This window comes from Oryctolagus cuniculus, chromosome 12 (assembly GCF_051225735.1).
Source record: "Oryctolagus cuniculus isolate XC-2025 breed Fujian yellow rabbit chromosome 12, ASM5122573v1, whole genome shotgun sequence".
Taxonomy (NCBI): domain Eukaryota; kingdom Metazoa; phylum Chordata; class Mammalia; order Lagomorpha; family Leporidae; genus Oryctolagus; species Oryctolagus cuniculus.
The window spans coordinates 100,515,911-100,533,586 of NC_142878.1; the positions used below are offsets into that span (position 1 = coordinate 100,515,911).

At 48.3% G+C, this 17,676-nt stretch overlaps 1 protein-coding gene across 2 annotated transcripts in view; it reads right to left on the reverse strand.

Annotated features, from left to right (window-relative positions):
• IQGAP1 (IQ motif containing GTPase activating protein 1) overlaps positions 1 to 17,676 on the reverse strand; it is a 111,752-nt gene that overhangs the window by 37,513 nt on the left and 56,563 nt on the right. For both annotated transcript variants that reach the window (XM_089310743.1, XM_008275315.4), the window contains exons 10-15: positions 16,137 to 16,300; positions 15,307 to 15,391; positions 14,437 to 14,600; positions 14,089 to 14,249; positions 12,879 to 13,003; positions 9,306 to 9,469 (exon numbers count right to left, since the gene is read on the reverse strand). In XM_089310743.1, the coding sequence (XP_089166869.1) occupies positions 9,306 to 9,469; positions 12,879 to 13,003; positions 14,089 to 14,249; positions 14,437 to 14,600; positions 15,307 to 15,391; positions 16,137 to 16,300 (863 nt within the window). The remainder of the gene's footprint in view (positions 1 to 9,305; positions 9,470 to 12,878; positions 13,004 to 14,088; positions 14,250 to 14,436; positions 14,601 to 15,306; positions 15,392 to 16,136; positions 16,301 to 17,676) is intronic.

Below are 17,676 nucleotides of genomic sequence, written 5' to 3' on the forward strand. Positions count from 1 at the left end.
TAACACGAGGTAGCTCCGGGCCTGTGACAACTTAAACCAAGAAGTCAAAAACAGGAGGTGGAAGGGCCAGGCTCCAAGAGAAGCGACACAGCGGTCTCTGCACATGAAGTCAGCAGCCCTTCCAAGGGCTCTGTGGTCCACTCCGAGGCTGATCTCACATCAGACATCCTTGGGCAGAAGCCATCGTAAGCAAAGCTGGGAGGCTCAGCACGACGTCCTCTGACGGAGAAAGACAGAACTGAGGACGCGTTCTGACCCTGAGAGAGGCGCTCTCTCCCCTGCCCCATGCAGACTAAGAGAGGATTCAGTGAAATCTTCGTACACGTTCCTCTGGCAGGCAACAGAGCTACCGTACGAAAGGCAAGAAAAAGACAAAGTGTCAGTGTCTCAGGAAACGCGTTTCAGAAACGCCCTCCCAGACTAGAGGAGGAGAGAGGCGCAGAGCACAACTCAGTGCGCGCACAGACGGGCTCCCGCTCTGCTCCAGCTAGCGCAAGACCCCCATATCCTCCCCGCAAAGTCCGTCCCAGGGAGATCACCCAAGATTAACTCGGATCACCGAGCAGAGCACTAAACCCTGGGGCAGTTATTGTGAGGAATCCTGAGACAAAGCCGATTTAAGGTGAAAATGCTACACAAGACGTCTCAAAGTACGGACGGCGAGCGGCTCTGAGTGACCTCAGAACGCGAGTGCATGTCAGAGGAGCTTACCGAGGGGGAACAGAAATAATGCCGAACAATGACCGGAGGTGAAAGAGTTGATGGGGTCACAAGTCATGGGGGTAGGGGGACAAAAAGAGAGAAGGGGTTTAAACAAAGGCTCTTTGTGTACATGTGTATATGGACAGCACAAACACACACCTCCAAAGCAGTTTAAAACTTCCTTTAAAGTCTCTCTTTTATTATGTGGTGTGTTTTGCGTGTGTAATGCTAGATGAAATATCATATATACATGTCTTTGTACATATACACACAGCATACACAAATCTATATGACATATTTATCTACCACACAACACAAGCACGGACCACTCAGAATGGTCAGGTATTAACTCTTCAGTTGCTGCACAGTGAAGTTTCGGGAAAGAGCTAGAATTGAGGAGTAGCAGCAGAGATTTGGGAAGGTTTGGACTACAGTAATGTACCAAATAAGACAGAAGTGAGGGGCCGGTGCTATGGCTCACTTGGTTAATCCTCCACCTGCCGCGCTGGCATCCCATATGGGCGCCGGGTTCTAGTCCCGGTTACTCCTCTTCCAGTCCAGCTCTCTGCTGTGGCCCAGGAAGGCAGTGGAGGATGGCCCAAGTGCTTGGGCCCCTGTACCCACATGGGAGACCAGGAGGAAGCTCCTGGCTCTGGATCAGCACAGCGCCAGCCGTAGCGGCTATTTGAGGGGTGAACCAACGGAAGGAAGACCTTTCTCTCTATCTCTATCTGTCAAAAAAAAAAAAAAAAAAAAGAAATGACATCAGTGGAAATGGGAAATGGTAGAGTAAGGAGTAAGGGCCTCTAAAAATCTTCTCCACCATAAAAGCAATAAGAACAGTGTCAAAAAAAAAAAAAATCACCAGAATCAACTTTTTCAAATCCATAGAGATTAATCAAGGACTTATAAAAATGAAAAAGGGGCCGGCATTGTGGCACAGCCAACTAAAATCCCAGACTGCTGCGCCGGCATCCCGTATGAACGCAGGTCTGAATCCCAGCTGCTCCAATTCCAGTCCAGCTCTCTGCTAATGCACCTGGGAAAGCAGTGGAGGATGGCCCAAGTGCTTGGGCCCCTGCTCCCATGTGGGAGACCCAAATAAAGCTCCTGGTTTTGGATTGGCCCAGATCTGGCCATTGCAGCCATTTGGGGAGTGAACCAACAGACAGAAGACCTCTCTTTGTCTCTCCCTCTAACTGCCCTTCAAATAGACAAATAAATAAATAAATCTTTAAAAAAAGAAAGAAATAGGAGAGAGCTTACTCAAGAAAAACAGCTGAATCTCAGTAGGAACGGTGAGCTCTGCAGTGCTTTAAACTGTCCTGTTCTACCGCCTTCCCCTTCCTTTGAAATCCCCATCCCCAGAGAACTAGCATTAGGTGACCTGTCGGGTGATGCCCTGTAAGATCACACTTCCCAGCTGTCTGTATTTGATCCAACCAACAGCTCACCCTGTACAAACAGCCTTTTAGACAGGAGTATTTGTCAAAAACAGGAGGAGGCAAGGATAACACGTTAGGCAAACAGACTGACCAAAAAGAAAGAAAAAGCTGGAGAAGGAGGCTTTCACAGAGCTTTGAAAATCTGGCAATTTCCTGGATCAGAGATCCAGAGGGCCACACTGCACGCGTGGACTGTGCGTACGCTCAGAAAAGACCTGGGAGAGCTCTCAGCTCTCACCCCCAGCAGCCGTGGAGATTCCAGGCAAGCACAAAGGCAAGGCCTGGCTGAGTGCTGAAGGCGACACCCAGAGCCCTCAGCAAAGGCTGGGCACACCACCGCTTCAACGCATTTAAGGAGATTTCTATCAATCATTAGCTGACCACTAAGTAACCAGGCAGACTTCAGACAGTTTATAGGTTTCAAAAGAGGCATTGAACAGTAATAACAAGAGTTGACAACAAACCCTCAGGGGGTGGACTCTGATTTCCGGGGTTACCACTGAATTCCTAAAAGCCTGCTTTTCTAAAAATCTCGCTCTCAGGTCCTCACTTGCAAAATGACAAAGAAGGAACAACAGGCACCAGAGGGACCAGGGCCAAGGCGGCCGGCTCGCTGCACAGGCTGTTGGATGCTCGCCTGGTCACAAGGAAGCGGGCCACCTGAAACATGGTGGAGGCTACAGTCATTGGGGACATTTCGAGGCGAGTGTCTTCTACACCTACGTGGTTCCGAAGCTGTATGTGAAGCTACGTTATGACATCAGTTGGGTAAATTACAGCAAGAGAGTCAGGAATTGACCTTGTGAAGCTCAGAATGATGGAACACCCCCACTCTGATTTAGACCTGCTGGTGTACACCCCCACCAACCTCCGCCAAAGCCCACGTCGGGAGCTGAATCCTTAAGGACCATGCAAAACTATCCTCTAGCAAAATAAAGTGGAGGCCGGCACCGGCACCCTGGGTTCTAGTCCCGGTCGGGGTGCCAGACTCTGTCCCGGTTGCCCCTCTTCCAGGCCAGCTCTCTGCTGTGGCCCAGGAGTGCAGTGGACGATGGCCCAAGTGCTTGGGCCCTGCACCCGCATGGGAGACCAGGAGAAGCACCTGGCTCCTGCCGTCGGATCAGCGCAATGTGCCGGCCGCAGCGCACCAGCTGCGGCGGCCATTGGAGGGTGAACCAACGGCAAAAGGAAGACCTTTCTCTCCCTTTCTCTCTCTCTCTCTCTCTCTCTCTCTCTCTCTCTCTCTCTCCACTCTGCCTGTCAAAAAATAATAATAATAATAATAATAAAGTGGAAATTATACCTAAAAATTTTTTTCAAGACATGCAAAAACAAACCAGAAAGTGCCTCCCACACACAAACATAAAAAAGAATAGACAGCAGAAATCAACCCTGAGGAACCCCAAGCTTGGATTGACAAGGATGTAAATTAGCTCTTTTAATTCTGTTCAAAGAACTAAAGGAAACCATGTCTACAGAACTAAAGCAAAGCATGAGAACAATGTCAGACCAAGTAGAGAGTATCAGTAAAGAGATGTTATTTCTGGGGCCGGCGCTGTGGCTCACTTGGTTAATGCCCTGGCCTGAAGCACCAGCATCCCATATGGGCGCCAGTTCTAGTCCCGGCTGCTTCTCTTCTGATCCAGCGCTCTGCTATGATCTGAGAAAGCACTGGAAGATGGCCCAAGTCCTTGGGCCCCTGCACCCATGTGGGAGACCCAGAAGAGGCTCCTGGCTCCTGGCTTCAGATTAGCGCAGCTCCGGCCGTTGCGGCCATCTGGGGAGTAAACCAGCAGATGGAAGACCTCTCTCTGTAACTCTGTTTTTCAAATAAATAAAAAAATTTTTTTTTAAAAAAAGAGATGTTATTTCTAAAAAGCATACCAACGATGAAAATCTGGATTTTTTTTTTTTTTTTTTTTTTTGGACAGGCAGAGTAGATAGTGAGAGAGAGAGGCAGAGAGAAAGGTCTTCCTTTTGCCGTTGGTTCACCCTCCAATGGCCGCTGCGGCCGCGGCCGGCGCACCGCGCTGATCCGATGGCAGGAGCCAGGTACTTCTCCTGGTCTCCCATGGGGTGCAGGGCCCAAGTACTTGGCCCATCCTCCACTGAACTCCCTGGCCACAGCAGAGAGCTGGCCTGGAAGAGGGGCAACCAGGACAGAATCCGGCGCCCCGACCGGGACTAGAACCCGGTGTGCTGGCGCCGCAAAGTGGAGGATTAGCCTATTGAGCCACGGCGCCGGCCATAAATAAATCTTTAAAAAAAAATGGACAAAGCTTGAGGACTGTGGACACCATCAGTCATACTAACATATAATACAATCGAATTCCAAGAAGACAAGGAGAATGTTGGACAAGGAAAAAGCTGAATTGATTCATAATAAGTATAGAGATGGAATTACTAACCAAAAAACCTCACATACAAACACCCCACCCCAGGATCACATGTTTTCTCTGGTGAATTCTACCAAATGTTTAACCAATCCTTTCAAAGTACAAGAGAGAGGAACACTTCCTAACTCATTCTATGAGGCCAGTATTACCTTGACACCAAACGTGACATAAGATGTCACATAAAAACTACAGATCAGGGGCCAGCACTGTGGCACAGTGGGTTAACACCCTGGCCTGAAGCGCCAGCATCCCATATGGGCGCCGGTTCTAGTCCTGGCTGCTCCTCTTCCAATCCAGCTCTCTGCTGTGGACTGGGATAGCAGTACAAGATGGCCCAAGTCCTTGGGACCCTGTGCCCGTGTGGGAGACCTGGAGGAAGCTCCCAGCTCCTGGCTTCGGATTGGCGCAGCTCCAGCCATTGCGGCCAATTGGGGAGTGAACCATCAGATGGAAGACTTCTCTCTCTCTCTGCCTCTCCTCTCTCTGTGTAACTCTGACTTTCGAATAAATAAATAAATAAATAATAATAATAAAAGAAAACTACAGCTCAAATTTAAATTAGGATCTTTTGCTTGCTAAATTTGAAACTCAGTGACAATTATTTTTAAAGCCACTCCCAAGATGGGTCATTGGAATTGAGAAGTTAAGCAGATTCCTAAAAAAAAAAAAAAAAAAAAAAAAAAAGAGGCGATTCCACCAACACTCGGATGGACCTGGCAGCGTTAAGCAAACTTTCCTTTAACTTCCCCATCCTCTGCTTTTGATGAACTCTGAAAAGTTATTCCACACCAAAAGGAAATGCTTCAAACTCTAGTCACATCCTCTAAAAGTTTAACTCCCATGACCCCCACAAAGGGAGCAGACCGCCCGGCAGCATGAGTGACAGCTACACAAGCTACATCCTCAAAGCTACTTTCCTTTAGACACAGACCCCAGTGCAGCTAATTCTCCCCAGCCCACCCCACTGACAGCCAGCTGTGAGGCTCCGCCAGGACTATGCTGGCCAGGAAAGCAAACGCTGCCTCCTCTGGCCCACAGAGAGCCATTACAGCCAGGCGCCACCCTAGAGGCTCTGAATGAGCAGAATCGGAATTAAAGCTTAGGAATCTGTATTTTTTAAAATAATGTGTTCTCATCACCAGCCAAGAAAAGGAATCAGAGCCTGAGACCCCTATTTCCAGCTTCCAACCTAAGTAAGTGAAATCAGCTGATCTCTTTGTCGCGAATCCCTGGCTATGAAGCTGCTGTGAGTCAACCTTCTCCACAGGATCAAGTGACATTCTATGGTAATACGCCTCTTAAATGAAAGCCGGTGCTATGAGACACTGCGTCCATATGACTAGGACACAGTAATGTCAACTCCTCTCATGGCAATGGAATCAAAGGAGATTCATCAGCATTACAGCATTATCCACAATTCCCCCACCCCCAAACTAAATTTATAGAGCCTGCATGTTGTGTCAGTGTGCATAAACCCCCAATACACTAAACCTGGGTCTCTTTTCATCCAGCTGGCTTTCCAGAAATGATCTGACTCTCTAAATTAAGTTTTACTTTTAGCTCTTCCACTTGTCCAAGAACTTCACTTTAGGAATTTTCTAAGACAAGACAGTTATGGGTCTCCCTATCTATTGTTATTAGTTAGGAACAACTTCAAAATGAGATCAATCACAATTTAGTAAAACAGTTATAATTATGTTTTAATCACAATTAATACATGAGGGTCTGCAACATATAACTTCCTAGACAGCAACAGCATAAAAAGAGTTATAAATCTCATCAGTTTCCTCAACAAATTAGCTAGGCGGCGAGACAAATGAACTTTTAAAATATAGGTTTGTGGAGCCGGCGCCGCGGCTCAGTAGGCTAATCCTCCGCCTTGCGGCGCCGGCACACCGGGTTCTAGTCCCGGTCGGGGCACCGGATTCTGTCCCGGTTGCCCCTCTTACAGGCCAGCTCTCTGCTGTGGCCCGGGAGTGCAGTGGAGGATGGCCCAAGTACTTGGGCCCTGCACCCCATGGGAGACCAGGAGAAGCACCTGGCTCCTGCCTTCGGATCAGCGCGGTGCGCCAGCCGCAGCGTGCCAGCCGCGGCGGCCATTGGAGGGTGAACCAATGGCAAAGGAAGACCTTTCTCTCTGTCTCTCTCTCTCACTGTCCACTCTGCCTGTCAAAAAAATAAATAAATAAATAAAAATTTAAAAAAAAAAATATATAGGTTTGTGTTACAATTACTCTGAAAAACTTTTACAGCAGCATTATTCCTAATAGTCATAAATGGAACTCATCCCTACAACTCTATTGACCATGGATGGAGACTGTAGAATGGCCATATAATGAGTTTCATTCAGCAACAGAAAGAAATGAACTATTGGCAACTGCTACGGCTTGGACAAACCATGCTGGATGAATGAAGCCAGTCACAAAGGACCATGTAGTGCAGGACTACGTTTGTATGAAATAATCAGAATAAATACATGGAAAGCAGCCGGCTGACAGCTGCCTAGGACTGTGGGATTCTGAAGGAAGATGGAGGGAAAACAAAGGACTGGGTTTCTTTTCTGGGGTGATAAAAATGTTCTAAAATTGATCATGTTGATGGCTGCAAAATTTTATGAATAATACTAAAAATCACTGAATGATACACTTTAAAATGATGAAGTACCTGGTATATAAATTATACCTCAACAAAACTGACCTCTCTCTCTGCCTCTCCTCTGTGTAACTGCCTTTCAAATAATAATCAATTTATTTATTATTATTATTAAATCTTTATTTATTATTATTTGAAAGGCAGAGTTACAGGGAGGCAGAGGCAGACAGAGAGATCTTCCATCTGCGGGTTCCCTCCCCTGGCTAAAACAGCCAGAGCTGGGTCAATCCGAAGCCAGGAGCCAGGAGCTTCTTCTGGGTCTCTCATACGGTACAGGAGCCCAAGGATTTGGGCCATCTTCTACTGCTTTCCTAGGCCATAGGAGAGAGCTGGATTGGAAGTGGAGTAGCTGGGACTCGAACCAGCACCCATATGGGATACCAGCACTGCAGGTGGCAGCCTCACTCGCTATGCCACAAGGCCAGCCCCCAAATCTTTATGATATTATCTGGGGTAGGCATTTCACACAATGGTTAAGATGCCTCTTGGGATGTCGGCATCCATAGCACAGTGCCTGGGTTTGAGTCCCAGCTGTGTTCCAATTCTAGCTTCCTGCAAACATGCACCCTGGGAGGCAGTAGCTCAAGTATTTGGGTCTCTGACACCCTTGTAGGATTGAATGCCAGGCTCCAGACTTCAGCCTAACCCAGCCCCAGCTGCTGTGGGCATTCATCTCTTTCTCTCTCTGCCTTTAAAATAAATAAATAAATTTTTTTAAAACATTTATGACACTATCTGTTGCTCCCCCTCTTCATGGAGGAACGACACTAAACCCTGCCTAGGCTTCATATCCGAGTCACGGCACCATTATGTCGCTCCCCGTCTTCGTGGAGGAACGACACAGGACCCTGCGCTGTTCTTTCGTCTGCTCGGCCCTCCCCGGGTTTGCTGCTGGTTCTTCCCGGGTTGGCTACCATCCCTTCCACCTCCGTGGAAGGGTGGTTCCCCTGCCACTTTCCCCCACTTCCGCGGGGGAGCGGCACACTGCCGGCCGGCTCTCTCGGGGGCTGCACAGGTGTTCCTTCAGATAGATGTTCCCCTTAGATGTTTCTGGTGCATGTTGTCTCTCTCCTCCTTTATAGTCCTCTCCACCAATCCCAACTCTGCTACCCACACGCCAAGTACGCTGCTCTCCTCCAATCAGGAGCAGGTCCTGCAGCTTATTGGTTGAACTGGAGGTAGCTGTGTAGAAGCTGTTTCCTCCTCTCCCAGCGCCATATTGTGGGAGAGCAGATGCATAGAATAAGTCTTAATTCCAGTAACTTAGTCTAGTCCGAGTTGCTCCCAGTTGCTCCCCACAACTATCTACTGAAGTTTAACAAGCATGTATTTCCTATGATCTATCTTCACTCTTAAATCTAATAAAAGACATGCTACAATATTCATAGCACCATAAAAGACATGCTACAATACAATATGCATATCTCCAAAAAGTAAGAAATAACCAAACTTCAGCAATGATAGACTATATAACCACACAACGGAATAGTACACAACAATGAGAACAAACAACAACTGCTACACACAAGCACACATACGAAATCACTGACATAATGGACACACACAACACACACAGACAGATGCGCACATGGCACAGGATCCCAGTTAAGTACACTTCAAAGATGGGCAAAAATGAACTGTGAGGTTAGGAATCACAATAGTGGTTACTACCAGATAGCAGGGGCATACGGATGCAAAGGGGCACAAGAGAGGCGTCTGAGGTGTCGGTAACACTTCATATAATCCACATACAATTGCACAGGGATATTCACTTCTGAAAAATCATGCAACTGCATACTTATATATAACTGCATTTTTCTGGACCTTGTAATTCAATAAGGAATTTACTTAAAGGGCCAGCTGTACAACAGGGAGGAAGGGAGGGAGAAAGAAAGAAAAAAAAATCCAAATGTGTAAAACAGCAGGCGCTCCTAGGAGGCAGAGTCCCTGTCACCTGTGTCTGTGTCTCTCTGTGCCCGGAATCTCAGGGTGCCCAGGCAGCACAGATTAGGTGCACCCAGAGACATACCCCCCCACCCCCACCCCAGCTCTGTTGGAGGAGGGGGAGGAAGCGCTCTAAACAGAGAAGACCCACAGCAATGCCACTCACCTGGGCTTTCTCTCTCTTTGCTCTGATCAGCATGTCCTGGTAGTGCTGGGCCACTTCTGCGAGCACCCCCTCCAGTTTTGCAGCAGGAATCTGCAGGGCCTGCAGAGTCTTCTGGGCATCTCCTTCATCCAGAGCTTCATTAATTAAACCAATGGCTAAAATCCCTAAATAGAAAGGCATACCGTTTTCCTGCTTTGTTCTTCAATTTGAGAGGCAGAGAGACCAATACAGACAAAGAAAGAGAGCTCCCATTGGCTGGTTCACTCCTTAAATGCCTACAACAACCAAGACTGAACCAAGCCAGAGCAGGGAACCCAACTCTGGTCTCCTTCATGGATGGTAGGGACCCAACCACATAAGCCATCACCTGTGGTCCCCTAGGGTGCACTTTAGCAAGAAACTGGGATCAGGAGCCAGAGCCAGGACTCAAACCTAGTAACTCCAATATGGAATACAGGCATCTTAACTGCTCTGTCAAATGCTTGCCTGAAAAGTTATATTTTTAATTAAGAAATTAGATAAATATCAATCCTGAAACATGTTACTAAATCCCCCTGAATGTAAACATTACTCAAACTACAATTTGTCATCCATGAAACAGCATTGTTTTTTGCTGTTTATTTCGTCTAAACTCCCTTGCATTCCTATTTTCATTGAAAGCACAAGTCCTTTTGTTTCATTTCTAATTGTTCAAACTTAAAAATGGAGAGGATTTTTGTGGTGGAATGAGAAGGCCATGCCAAGATGGCCGCTGGCAACAGAAACTGCCTGGCAACAGGCTGTGATTGGATGGTTTCGGAAACCACATGACAGCAGAGTCTGCCTGGCAACAGGCTGTGATTGGATGGCTTCAGAAACTGCCTGGCAACAGGGTGTGATTGGTTAGGGCACAGACTGCCCCTTGACCGGATTGGCTGCCTTGGCTATATAAGCTGCTGTAGCAACTGAAATAAACGAGTCTGCAAGGCTGCTTGCCTCAGACCGGCTTTCACCCAACTCCCTGGGTCTGTGTGGTGACTCCATGTTTCTTGCCCCCACCACGCTCCTCCTCCCAGAAACGAATCCACAGCAACAGATTTTGATGAAACAAGCATTAGGGGCCTGTGCTGTAGCACAGGTTAAGCTGCCTGCCTATGATGCTGGCATCTGAGCATTGGTTCAAGTCCTGGCTGCTCTGCTTCCAATCCAGCTCCCTGTTAATGCACCTGGGGAAACACAGGAAGATGTCCCAAGGGCTTGGGACCCTGCCACCCACATGAGAGACCTGGATGGAGTTCCAGGCCTCAGCCTGGCCCAGCCCCAGTCATTGTCATTTGAGGAGTGAACCAGCAGATGGAAGATCTTTCTCTCTGTGTCTCTCCCACTCTCTATGTAACTCTACCTTTCAAATAAAATAAAACCTTAAAAAAATTAATAAAAATGAGCTTTATAGTATAGATCTCAAATGTGTAGGCAAATAATTCCTGATCTGCAAAAAGTCAAGAGTTCAAGGGATCTTAAAAAGTCACCTAGTTTGGGGCCAGTGCTGTGGTGCAGTGGGTTAAAGCCCCAGCCTGCAGGGCCAGCATCCCATATGGGCACAAATTCGAGTCCCAGTTGCTTCACTTCCAATCCCGCTCCCTGCTAATGCACCGGGGAAGAACAGCAAAACATGACCCAAGTCCTTGGGCCCTTGCACCCATGTGGGAGACCCAGAAGAAGCTCCTGGATTCAGATTGGCCCAGCTCTGGCTGCTACAGCCATTTGGGGAGTAAACCAGCAGATAGAAGACCTCTCTCTCTCCCCCTCCCTCCCTCCCTCTGTAACTCTTTCAAATAAATAAAACAAATCTCAAAAAAAAAAAAAAAAAAAAGTCACTTAGTTTAACATTTAACGGAAGGAAAGATGGGGCTTAGGAACCTCTTCTCCAAGATCACACAACAAACAAGTGGCAGAAGGAAGACAGAGGCCCAGGGCTCCTGGCCACGTACAGGCTCTTCCCTCTAAGTTATGTGAATGTGTCTCACAGGAACAACAAATTAAAATTAGAAGCTTTCCCACCTCAGGTATCTCAGGCAGCTGTGCTACTGTGTAAGGAATCCATTGTTTAGTAAAAAATGTGGCTGCTCTTCGTCCCGGGAGCCTGGGAGGAGCCTCTGAAACCCTTGGATTATCCCTAGGTGATGGGTGTGTCTACTCCTCGCAGCCCCTCCATCGCCACTGTACATGCTGCCCAATGACTCTTGGCTGGCCTCTAGAAAGTTTCAGGATGTGGCCAAGCAGGAAAGATCAGCTCGGTGGTTGTAAAGACTGGGGCTCACAGTCACATGACCCCAGCGTGGCCTCCCCATCTCCGGGCGGGGAGCAGACTGGCAACCACATGCCAATAATTCAATCATTCCAATGTAATGAAGCCAAACAGAAACTCCTGAGTACCCAAAGCTCAGGTGCGCTTCCCTGGTTGGTGACACACCAGCGTGAAAGGGCACAGGAGCTGCCTCTTGGGACCTTTCCAGACACTGTCCTACAGGCGTCTTGTCTTGGGGGACCCTTTCTAATAAAACTGCAATCATAAGCCTAGCACTCTTATGAGTTCCATGAGCCATACTAGCATTGAACCAGGGGAGGAGAGGGAACCCCCCAAATCTGTAGCCAACTATTCTGAAGTACAGTGACCTGGGAACCCCAGAGCCTGCAGCTAGGGTCTGAAATAAGAGAAGCCCTCAACCTGTGTGATTTTGCCCAATTCCAAGAACTACTTGGGGCCAGTGTTGTGGCGCAGTGGGTTAAGCCACTGCTTGTGACGCTGACACCCCATATCAGAGTGCTTCTGAGTCAGCTTCCTGCTAATGCGCCTGGGAAAGCAGCGGAGGACAGCCTGTGCCCGTGTGGGAGAACAGGCCCCGCTCTGGCTGTAGTGGCCATCTGGGGAGTGAACCAGAGGACACCCAGTATCTTTCCCTCCTTCTCTTTCTGTTGCTCTGCCCTTTGGAGACAGACAGAAAGAAATCTAAAAATAATAACAGTACTTAAAAAAAAAAAAACATATTCAACTCATCTCTAAAAAACAGTTCTTATTAAATCCATACCTATCTATCTATCCATACCATATCTATTATCTGGTGGTGTCTGAATTTTTTGTAATGTATTTGAGAGCGAGCGAGCACTCCCATTCACTGGTTCACTCCCCAAACGCCCCCAATGCCTGGGGATAGGCTGGGCCAAAACCAGGAGCTGGGAACACAAACCAAGTCTCCCACTGGGTGATACCAACCCAATTACTTGAGCCATCACTGCTGCCTCCCAGGGTCTGCATTAACAGGATGCTGGAGTCAGGAGCCAGGAATCAAACCCAGGCAACCCAGTGTGGGATGCAGGCGTCCTAACCAACTTCTTAACCACTAAGTCAAATGCCCACTCCAATTGTTTGATATTTTGAAAACTATACCAAATCTTAGCTTTCTGAGTTGTATAGATATTTTTCAATCTCTCACCCAAAAGCCCCTCTAGGACTATTATTTACAATCAATTCACAGAAACACACCATCCTGAATGGTGACATTACTGGGGAGAGAAGGCAGGAGTACTACTCACTCTCATGTTCCTCTTGCACCACCAGGTTCACATGGTCCACACACGCCTGGATGTCATTCCACGTAATAAATTCATTGTTCTCTGCATGTGCCTGAGCTTTCAGCTTCATCAACTCATCGAGGTACCTGCCCCAGGCCCCCAAGAAAAAGACAATGAAGGACAGCATGGAAAATAAGATCTTCTGGCAGAGACGAATATGGATGAGCAGAGATTGCCAGGGCGCCCCAACCACTTGATGTGTTCTAGAGGCTAGTTCTGAACTGGGGAGGTACCTTAAAGTGTGAAAATGCAAGGAAACCACTCAATTCAATAGCCTGCTACATATTTCCAATCCCAAGGAAGACCAACTCAGGGGCAGGGCAACAGCTCAAGTAATTCCTCTAAACTCAAGAAAGTAAGGCCATACATGAACTAACAAGCGTAGAACCAAGTCTTCTGGAAAATACTGACTGAGGCAAAGAGTACCAACTGGGGTTAAAATATTAGGTGAATGGGTAATAGGAAACTAGACGTTTTGATGCACAGAGAGATGAGGGAAACATGGAGCCAGAAGCTACCTCCCTAATCCAGGGGTCACCTTCGGAACCCACTGTGATGGTGTGAAAAGCAGACGTTACGTGCTTTTTGATACGAGGTGATGTGAAACGCACATCACCACAAATGTTGAGGTGAATCATGAGAAGCCTTCCAATCTAATCTCTGATCTCCAGGAATAAACCAGAAAGTGACCAGAACTATCCACAGATGGGACATTCTATTTGACAACTGGCTCCACCTCTTTTAACAAGTAGTGCCATGAAGAAAGGGACAATTCTGCATTAGAAGATACCTAAGGGACACAACAGACAGGTGCAACACATGGTCCTGCACTTGATCCTGATGTGAACAAACCTGCCCTAAAGGATAGTTTTGGAACAACTGAAGACTGAAGATGGACTTGAACTACAGGTGATGGGGAAGGAGTATTCATCTGTGAGGCAGTGCTACTTTGGCTCTAGAACAAACTTAAGTAAGATTCTTGTGTATGTGAGAGCCGAATGTCATGGCATCTATCATGTACTGCCACCTCCTTTAGCATAATAAAGAATAAAACGAATCAAAGTAGAATGAATACAGGATGCCCGCTCTAAAGCCATAAAGAAAACACTTGTTGACACACGAAAGACAGGGCCAGGGCTACACAATGGACTCATTCACTCTGGGCCCTCACCTCTGGCAGTTCTCTTCCTCGATGTTGGTGAGGCCGGTAACAGAACTGCTCAGCTGCTTCCACACGGTGTTCATGTCCCCCGACTCCAGTGCCCTGTTGATGAGGGCCACGGAGGACAACATCTCCACGGCCACAGCGAGCTCAGGGTGTGTGAGGCTATGCTGCACAGGAAGGGAGACGGGCAAACAGTGAGCAAAGGCATTCTCACACACCAAGGGAGTGGACGTTTAATAAAGAACCAAAGACAACTGTGTCTGGAACACAGGTTACCCGACAACGCCACGAAGTGGGGACTGGGTTCACCTGCTGCTCATTTCTCTCACAAACAGGCGGGCTCGGCTCGCTTACCTCCGGACTCTGCTGCTGCAGGGTGGCCAGCTCCTTCTGATACAGGTCGGCAGCGAAGGGGTACACCTGGGGCAGCTGGGCTTCGGGGTTCATCAGCTCCAGGACAGTCTTCTCAGCAACCCCCTTCTGGATTGCAGCATTGATGGCGGCCACTGCGGCCAGTCCTGGGGGGAAACAGCAGGTCAGACATGCAGGCGGCTGAGAGCCCTGGCGGGGAGGAGAGGTCAGCGTTCACGGAAGAAGGGGGGGTTCTGTGGGTAAACCACCGGCCAAGAAGTCTGCAGCGGGACCTTCTTCTTTCCCAGAGCAGCATCCGTGTATGTAGGGTGGCTCAATCTCAGTAAACCTGTTTGCTGCCCTCACTCACACTTTTCTCACCACTCAATTCACAGCATTTGTCCCCACTGTTCTCTAACTTCCCCTGCAGCCTGGCAAAGAAAACATCTGCTTCTTAAGCTGCCATTCAAAGCATCCCACAATCTTTCCAAATTCCTTATTTTTCACAACTCGGCCCAAAACGCCTACAGAAGTTGTACTCCAATCTCTGTTCCTTGAACGCATCTTCTACCACCTGGGCCTCTGCTCCAGCTTCCTTTTCCCCGCGGTACAGCATTCTCCTCTCTCCTGTCACCAATCCCAGAAGTGCCCCTGCCTCCAAGCAGTCTTGCTGGCCAAAGTGAAGCTGCACTGACTCCAGTCCTGCTTCCCCAACTGGAGGAATCCTACTGCCACCAACAGTGCCCAGATGTTGCCTACGGCTAGTGGGCGGGCTGGGAGGTGACCAAAGCTAACCTGGATGCTTCCCTGACAGAACGCCCAGCGCGCCCCCCCTGAGTACTTGCAAGGGTGTCCAGTGCAAAGGCCTCTTACTTCTCTGGTACTGCTGCGCGGCGCTGTTGGCGGCGTCCACTCCGGACTGCAGCTCCTCCTTCTGGAGGGGATCAGCCTGACCACTCTGAGAAAAGTAAAGACCACTTATGCAAGGTTCTCTCATGCCACGCCGTCAGCCCACAGAGTCCTCGTGTCTCAACAGCAACCGCTGGGGACAGCGCTGGGGACAGCGGTGACAGTGTCAGGTAGCCAAGGCAGCAGCCCTTGCGAAATCAAGGGTCGATGACTTCCCAGGCACCATGACGTCTTCGAAAACACTTTGTGATGTTTTGAGAGAAAAGTGATTACAGAATCCTTTGCACGTTAACGCTACTTACTCCAACATACGCTAGGAATTTGTAAAATGTACACTTGCCCTCATTTAGACAAAACGCAAGTCCTTTATGTTTGTTCCCCGCAAAACTACAAAGTGTAATCGCACACAACCTACCCTTATGCACAGTAAGTACTTCCCCAGTGCCGGCCGAGGAAACTAATGAGGTGTGGGTTTTTTAAAGTGGAAATTCCTGAAGCAGGAATGTAAAAAAGCCTCGGGTTTTCTGTCCCCAGCGGTGTTTAGTTGGGGAGCGGGTGGGAAGGGGTGGTTAGATGGAGAGGTGGGTTCTGTTTATCTTAAAAGCAGACCCTTGGCTCTAAAAGTAAAGGCACAAAAGATGATATGCATTTTACCTGAGGACGCTGACGGGGGAGGAAGAAACCTACTGTGTTTAGGAGAAAAAGGCAAAGCAAAGGACATCGATGTCTGCTGACGACAGCACGGGGCCCCGGTGGAGGTAGCGAGTCTCGCAGGCAGCCCCGCGCGCGCTCACCTGTCTCTTCTGCTGCCTGTCGCCCAGGAGCTGCTTGAAGTACCAGTCGCTGTTCTGCTGCTGCAGGCCGCGCAGACCCAGAGCCGGCGACTGCAGAGCCCTGAACAGGGCCAGCGCGTTCTCCTGCTCCAAAGCCAGGTCGACATTTGCTAATGCAGAAAATGCTGAGGAGGACAAAGGGCAGCAGCTTAGCAAAAACTCTAAGATGACAGCCCCGTGGATCTTTGACTCCCCAGTCCAGCTCCAGATTCGGGACCCGTAACCCAGCCTTCCTTCTGAGTCTCAGGAGCAAGGCTATGGGGATGGAAGCCACTTCCAAGCACCGAGTCCAGGGATCCCGGGCAGGGTGTGCATCAGACTTCATACAGACTCCTGGGCCCCACCGCAGCCCAGCTGAACAGCTTCCAGATGTGGGGAGCGGGCACCAGTATGGGTAGTGATTCAAAGGCCACCATCCAGACCAATATGATGCCTAAAGTTCCCTCCAAAATGCCAATGAGAGGCTGTCCAGATTACGTTTACCACTAGACAAGAGAAGATGCCAACTTACTAAATCCTTGGACAGTTCTGTTTAAAAAAAAAAAAAAAAACTTTCTAACTCTCCCACCCCAGAGTTCACATCAAATGCATCTAAGCCCCTCCAGGGCCAGCACGCTGCTCAGTACCAGCCTTCGTTCCTCAACCGTCTCCTACACAGCACCACCTGGAACCCAGTCAGCACCCTGACATCTCGTGGACACACTCTGTCCAGAGTGGCCCCACCTGTGCAGACTGGAAGGCACAGTCTGTCCCTCTCAAATATTCTCTCCTTCTAGTCATGGAACCTCTTTAATAAAACACCTGACACTGAAAACCCAGATGTCCCTTCACCTGAAAATTATAGATATCTTCCCCATAGGGTGATTATGAAGTTGAAATCATATACCTGATTTGTTGACTGTAAAATAATAAATGTTAGGTTGAAAGTCAGAATAAAGTAAATTCTGAGTTCAGAAATGATAGCTACTGCAGAAATCATAATTACTTTATTATTTTCAGGTTCCTTATTTTATAAAAAGAAAATCCAATCCAGGATGATTTTTATTACCAAAGAAGAAAAAATAAATAAAACTTTAAAAAAAAATCAAAATATCTAGGGCAGCATTTTCTAGTTTTAAACATTTCCATTAGTAAAAAAGAAAATTAATATAAGCTGTGAGGAAGAAAAACAATACAGCTCAAGGACAATAAAGGCACAAATTAATGCAAAATAGGAGGTAGGTGCGGGGTGGGGGGACGAGCACCTGTAGAACTAGTAAATAAAACCGAGGAGAGAGAGGCAGAGGCTTAGGAACTGCTTTGGACTTGTCATCTCTCTGCGGGCTCCTCAGACGTGGCTTCTCCCAAATGCCTGGGAACTGCCCGCTCCCTGTGCCGGGGCTGGGGTGCAGGGCGGCCTCTTACGGCACAGGTGCAGTCCCCCACCCCTTCAGCCATATGCACTGAGGACCTGCTCCGCCCAGCAACTAGGGCAGTGAACAAAACGCTGCTGTCCCCATCC